This window comes from Nannochloropsis gaditana (assembly GCF_000240725.1).
Source record: "Nannochloropsis gaditana CCMP526 unplaced genomic scaffold scaffold141, whole genome shotgun sequence".
Lineage (NCBI taxonomy): Eukaryota > Eustigmatophyceae > Eustigmatales > Monodopsidaceae > Microchloropsis > Microchloropsis gaditana.
This window is the reverse complement of record NW_005803812.1, coordinates 2,290-9,301: the sequence shown is the minus strand read 5'-3', so window position 1 is coordinate 9,301 and position 7,012 is coordinate 2,290. Positions and strand designations below refer to the sequence as shown.

Here is a 7,012-nt window from a genome sequence, read left to right as displayed (position 1 = left end):
CCGGTCCTATCTCCTTCCCTCGTCCCCTCCCTCCCTTTCTCGTTCCCTCCTTCACTTCTTCCTTTCCACCCTCCCTCCTTCCCTTCTTCCATTCCACCCTCCCTCCTTCCTTTCTTCCTTTCCACCCTCCCTCCTTCCCTTTTTCCTTCCCCCCTTCCCTCCCTCCCTCCCTTCATCCCGTCCTCCTTCCCTCCCTCCCTTTTGCCTCTTTCAGGCCTACAACATTGACAAGAAGGCCCGTTTTGAACAAGCGCAAAAATTGCGCGAAGCGAAGAAAATGGAAACCAAGAGGAAAGAAGAGGCAGCTCGGGCAGCTGCCTTGAAAAAGGAGGAGGAAGAGGCAGAGGTAATCACGTTATCCTCCTTCCCTCCCTCTTTCCCTCCCTCGCTCCCTCCCTCTCTGAGGAAGAAGAGAAGGAGGAGGGTTAAAGGAGGAGGAGGAGAATGAGAAGGCGGAGAGGGACAGGGAGAATTACAAAATGAGAGAGGGGAGAGAAGAGAGGTGGAGAACATGTAGGACGTGGTATATGTATTACTGTGGTGGAGAACATGGAGGACGTGGTATATGTATCTGTGTGTGTTTCTGTGCATGTTTGACGGTGCAGGTAAGGGAGAGGGAGGAGGGCTTCATCTCATCAAGAAAAAAAAGGAAAGGAAAGCGAACAAAGACAGGGCAATGGAGGGAGCTGAGGAAGAGGACGAAGAATACCGAGGAGGGTCCAGCCTGTCAGTCCCGTCGTTTCATACCTCTGCATGGCTCTACATTACGCATGCAAATGTGCCGACCTGTGTCCGGAAACAAGAAAAATGACAAAAAAACTAGAGCAATGACACACAGGGCGGTAAATCAATGAACAAAAAAGAGAACCTCGTGAACGATGGATCGATAGATCGACCGGAAAATGCGACCAAAAAATGGCTCCAGGAATCGATGTTTGCTTGGCTATGACCGGTATTTCGATCCATTGATGCGATATGCTTGAGCATTCACGCTTAGATATGATTGGTGCCTTTGTTGGCCCGAAAGTATGATCTGTTGGAATTTTGTTGAGCTCGTTTTCCCTGGCCATGATCGTCCGGTCATGATCTCAGCCCGTGCGCTGTTGAGCTCATTTTCCATGGCTGTAACGATCATTTTGATAGAGCGGAGGCCTGGGTTCTCGAAATTTTGTTGCGTTTCATAGAGGCTAATACACGGTCAATTTAAGCAATCAATATCACCCCTTTCGAAAGGCTCTTTCAGCCGTTGCGATGATGCTCACGAAAGAGGTACAATATCGGTCAAGCATTACCATCAATCCAGACCCACAGTCCCCGTCTTTGCGGTTGTGTTGCTCGCATATGGTTCAGGTGGAACATGCGAGCAACTTGGAGCTTCGGGTTGCAAAAGTCGGCTCGTGTTTTTCCCTCTGCTACGGCCCTCACAAAGGGTAGCCCGTCGTTGCCCGTCTCTCACACGCCCCACATCCGGGTCGCCTAGGATGCGGGGATGATTCGGGCAGCTATGAACAGCAAATTCAGACCCGTGGTCCATGTCCTTGCGATTGCGTTGCTCGCATGTGCTTCATGAAGCAAAGTGGAGTTATGAATCGCAAAACTCGGGATTTGTCCGTGTCTGCTTGTTTCCCCCCCCCGCTGCGGCCCCCTACAAGCAGTGTCAGCGACGAAAGAGAGCGGAGACGAAGCTAGAGCTTCAAATACCAAAAGTTAGTTGATCGAGCTTTCAAAACTTTCACACCCGCCATATCAGGGTCATCCGCACGCTGCACCATGTCCGTGTGCTTATGCTGATTATTCCATGCCTTTCTTCGCGTATATCCAGTCCTGCTATTGTGGTCGCAGATACTTGAAGGATCGACTACTTCTTAGTAAGCGGTAGGCCCAAGAAATGAGCGCATCTGAAAGCATAGAAGAGATGCGCTGTGCTTCATGTCATCAAGAAAAAATAGGAAAAGAAAGCGAAGAAAGACAGGGCAATGGAGGGAGCTGAGGAGGAGGACAAAGAATATCGTGTCATGGCTGAGCGGGACAAGGATGAAGAGGAGGTAGCCTTCAAGGAAGGGAGGTAAGCGGTTTATTTCTGCCATGCATGCCCCTTCCCTGTAGCTCGCAGGGTAATCTATGGTGCATACCAAGACATGGATGGATCGAGTGTGCACATTCTCGTCGAACGCCTGATTCCTTTCTTTAACCTGCCGGCGTAGTCGAGATAAGAGGACGCTCTGGCGCTCTATACCCAAGGGATGGCAACAGAGTCTGACAATCAAGTTTTGGACAGCGAGGGAAATCATAAACAAATGGAGAGTCAATTTCTGGAGACGCCAAGGCTCCTCACGGGCCTGGAAGGAGGATGGAGGGGGTGATTCTTTTCTCATCACAATGTACAAGCTAGGCGCTCAAACACCGCAATTATTCAAAAAGAACACGAAGCAAGACTACCCGAAATAAGAAACAGCACCAATTACTTCCCTCCCTCCCTCGCTCCCTTTCTTGCTCATTCCTTCCAAAAATGCATGGTCCCACCTACAGCCCTCTCGCTCCTTCGCATCTTCGCATAGATCCCCATCTTACTCTTGCCCTCCCTGCCTCACTCCCTTTCACACTTCTTTCTACCATCCCTCCAGCCCTCTCCTCCATTTGGAGAGAAGGAAGCGTGGGACGAAAGACGACACACTCCTACACCTTTTCCCTGGATCTCCTTCCCCCACATCTCAATTCTTATTCATATCTCTCTCTCGTAGTTCTCCATGCGCGAGTTCTGTGTTTTCGGAGAGAGATCAGCTCGTTGAAAGTGGTATTTGTCAGAGTTATACTACATTATTTATAGAGATTTCAACTCGTCGAAACTGGTGTTTGTCATAGGGACAACGTGTTGTCATAGTGAATACAAAAAGAGGCTTCGGTTCGTCAAAAGTAGTATGTGTCGTGTAAAGGGCATCTTTTCAGGAATACGAATTTCATCTTCGGAACTTTTTGACGCGAGCGCCGCAGAGAACGGGGGGCATAGTTCCGTTGGGGACGGCTTCTGTGTGTTCCGACCGGTGTGTCCTGTATTCTGCCTTGTAAGCGTACATCTCATCTTTTTCCCATGGAATATCGCAGAATGGTTTCCATTACGTGATAGCCCTTTTGACTTGCACCTGTGATGCCCTGCACCTTGCTACAATACAACGTGGTACTTGAGGTCCTGTTCTTTTCTGAGAGTTGTAGTCCGTTGGAGTCAGATTTTGGCCCATGTCACCCACACCATATTGAGATTTGGGCCCATATCACCCACACCATATTGGATCGATGCACGATGTCCAAGTGATCTTCCTCATTCCCTACTGACTACCTTCACGCTCCAGTGTATTCCATTATACCTAGAATAAGTATCCATGCTGTGTCCCAAGATGAGAACGAGGCCGTTCTTATTATTTTTGGTCGGGATGCTGGCCCTGAGCACTGCTAGTGCCGCGCCTGCGTTTATGTACGGTATCGACGACAACAATGAGATTATTCAATACGATCCGGTTAACAAGATGACCAGGCTCGTCCAAGATACAGGTTTGACGAAATTTCAAGGAAGTAATGCATTTGCCTTTGACGAGGTCAGGAACCAGATGTTTTGGCTCTACCAGGGCGATGCTACCAATCCTGCCGGCTTGTACTATTGGGACCAGGTCACCGGAACCATCGACCGTATCGCCAGCCAAGCGCAAACCTGGGACAATCAACGCTTCCCGGCAAATGCGGTGTATTACCGCGACCCCAGCACTGGCATATCATATTTCGTTTGGATCACTGAGGGTGGGAGCACGGTCAATTTCCTCCCCATCACTTATGATGCTTCCGGGAATCCTACTGGAGTAGGAGCAGATATTCAACGAACTATTTCGGGGCCTTCTTTCAGCCCAAGCTTTATGAGGTTCGGCGATATAGCCGTTCAGACGAGCACCAAGCAATTATATTTGGCAACAAGCAACGGGCGATTCTCCAAGATTGACCTCACCAACGCATTCGGGCAGGCCCTGCTTCCTTACACAGAAATCAAGACGGGCAATCCCTCCCTTCAGCTTGCATTCGACTGCGAAGAAAATATCTTGTACGGTCAGCGATACGTTGCGACGGACACTGGCAGTGACAATTGGTACACCATCAACCTGGCGACTGGCGTGACGACAACGATTCCCAACTACTCAACTGAAGGTGCCAGGTTATCAGCACGGGATCTAGGTGGCTCCTCATGCACTGACTCGCCTTTGACAGCAAGGTAATAAGCGTAACCTTCTTCGGTAGATGACATATACACTGATCCTCTGACGTGCACAATCATTCTCCATGCCACACATTCCAGCCCTACCCGAGCTCCTACCGGACAACCGACCAGCACTCCTACCGCAACCCCCACCTTTTCCCCTAGTGCTAGTCCCTCATCCGTGGGTCCAACAGGTGAGTTCGATTAAGAAATCGTGGAGCTCAGCTCGCTGAGGGGTGCTTCAGAGAAGGATGATCCCCTCCATGAGACGAAGGACCTTGTCCGCGGGGCTCGATTGCCTTACTTGACTCTTTTCTTTGTTTAATCAGCAGCTACATGTTTCCTAATGTGGTCGAGGTCTTTGTTGTCTTATTTTCTAAACTTGATCGGAACCATTTTCCCAATTACACCCACCACGGTCCCCACGTCGGTCGTATGCCCCCCACCAAGTCCCACTGCATCCCCAAGACTGATTTGTATCCTCAATCCGCACCCCATCTTTGTCCTGGTGTGGTCGAACTCTTTGTCGTCGTCTCATCTAGAGCTTTATATCTTTATCCCTTTTACCAGTCACACCCACTCCGGCCCCCACATCGTTGCTACCAACGCCGTCCCCGAATCCCACTGCCTCCCCAACCCTGAGTCCTACTAGCAGCCCGACAGCGGCGCCGACCTTGACTCCGACAGCGTCTCCAACAACTACGCCCACGCCAAGTACGTGGAATGTCTTGCGTAATCGTTATCCTTTGTGCCTTGAGTTGCGCAGGATGTGGACTGAAGGATGTTTCACATTGCCCCTTTCATATCCTGATACGGCAGGTCCCACTTCCGTCGCACCATTCTGTCTTGACTGTGCTATAACAAGCACTACTTGTGCGGATACTGGAGGTAAGGAGCTAGCCCAAGAGGTGGAAGAGAAAGCCTGGAGACAACAATACCTCACATTTTCTCATGTTGCAACTCCCGACATTTATGACCACGTGGAACAGGCAATTACTTGGGCTTCTTTCCAAACACTACGACCCCCGAGGCATGCTCGACGCAGTGTCAGACTTTCTTTCCTGGTTTTGTGAGCTGGTTTGGACTACTTATTGCGTCCGAGGTAAGCTGGGTCACATATGCAACTAGACTTGTCAACATCCCCCCTGGTTCCGTGCACCATTCCAATAACACGTTCCACCCAAAATTTAGATTTGTACATGCTTCTTCAGCTGTTCAATCCAGCTCCCTGCGAATGGCTCGGTCATTTATCCTGTGCTGCCCCCCTGTGACCCTCTTCTAAAATATAAGCAAGCCGCACGCAAAAAGGTGGTTATCAGGAGCCGGAAGCCCAAGACCATTGTCTCCACCCGGATTCGGGTGAGATCGTATAACAAGACATCTCTTCCCAATGTCTTGCTGGACCTCCCCTATGGAATCGATTTTGTGAGCGCAAAAGGACCAAGCGCAAAGACAGCCGACATCCAGATTGACGCCTTGGCCAACGTGATCTACATTTTGGCATCGCCCTTACAAAAGTCAAAACGGGTGGTCTCATACAAGATCAAGGTGAGTCTGGGAGTTCGGAAGCTAGATGCTCTGTCTCAACAGTTGCCTTTTCCTCGTGCAGGCAGACGAAGGTCCCCCATTCCCCTAACTTCATGCCATCTCGCTTTTCCTTCCCGATGAAAACTAGCTCAACGTCACAGAGGAGTTTACAGACAATGTTTTCAACATCGATTTCGGAATTTTTGAGGGAACCAGATCAAGTGCTACGTGCCTGAGCGAGCTGCCACCTCTTCCGGTACGACACGCAGAAAATGCGCAATGTGTGCCACGCTCGCTCGGCTCCATTGTGATTCTTTCTTTATGTCTCTTTCCATGTCATTGTCACAGGTTTCCATCATTCGCAAAGATTCGAGAATGAAGAAGGGCAAGACTGTGTAAGCTCAAATATCACGCCATTTGAGGCAGTCAAAGCAAGCGAAGCGACGGGGCATTTCTCTTCAGCTTGTGACGAAATGAAAGTCAAATTAGTCTTGCTAACGCGTGCACCAGGAACAGAAGGGCTTTTTTGACGGTTGACAAAGTTTTCTTGAGGACATAAGTTTGGAAAATGGGGTTGGGTGTTTCGATGGGCGACAATCGTGGGATCATTCCTTTGGGTTTCGATTGTCTTGGGGTTGTAAGGTATTGAAAGTATTGGGGAAAAGGGACGGGTACTTGTCGTCAGCTTGGCAGGAGTAAGAGACCTCGATGTTTGTCAGGTGGATATCAGGCTATTGTGCTGTGTTTGACACTTGACGTGGGGTTCAAGTGTTCTCAAGGAATTGATATTCAAGAGGGTTCGGATTGAGGTCATGTGCAAAATTGTGGCATTTGACTTGAGGCGAGTGTTCCCTGGGGTACGGAGACATAAAATGAAAAAAAATGAGATTAGCCCTGTGGCTTGGGCAGACCAAAGAGAAGGATTGATTTAAATTTTGCACCGCATCTGTTTTCCTTTTTTTTAATGGCGCGCCAAAGTACGATTCTCAAAATAAAGAAGAAGGCTGTTGTGGAAATCATGCCTCCTGGTAGTGTGTGCGGAAGAATGATAGTTCAGGTTGCAGTCCTATGCAGCGACAGATGATTGCCCGGGGTTTCAATTTTGTAGGCATTTGTATTCCGTAAATAATTTCCCGTTCGAGAAAGGGGTGCTCAGCTTTGTAATTTTTTCCATTACTTATTCAGGCAGCATGCTTGCGATAGAGGGATGATATCGGTCAGGTACCAGCACAAAATCAAGACCTATGG

General features: G+C 49.3%; 1 protein-coding gene across 1 annotated transcript; it reads left to right on the top strand.

The window, feature by feature from the left end:
- Positions 1 to 3,364: 3,364 nt before the first annotated feature.
- NGA_0661400 (uncharacterized protein) lies at positions 3,365 to 6,687 on the top strand. The gene is made up of 8 exons (XM_005855667.1): positions 3,365 to 4,256; positions 4,337 to 4,431; positions 4,808 to 4,951; positions 5,057 to 5,125; positions 5,227 to 5,339; positions 5,429 to 5,785; positions 5,913 to 6,020; positions 6,113 to 6,687. The coding sequence occupies exon 1, from the start codon at positions 3,378 to 3,380 to the stop codon at positions 4,254 to 4,256; it is 879 nt and encodes a 292-aa protein (XP_005855729.1). The 5' UTR covers positions 3,365 to 3,377; the 3' UTR covers positions 4,337 to 4,431; positions 4,808 to 4,951; positions 5,057 to 5,125; positions 5,227 to 5,339; positions 5,429 to 5,785; positions 5,913 to 6,020; positions 6,113 to 6,687.
- Positions 6,688 to 7,012: the final 325 nt, after the last annotated feature.

Coding starts and splice junctions, on each gene's coding strand:
- NGA_0661400 (XM_005855667.1), top strand. CDS start 3,378: ATGCTGTGTCCCAAGATGAGAACGAGGCCGTTCTTATTATTTTTGGTC.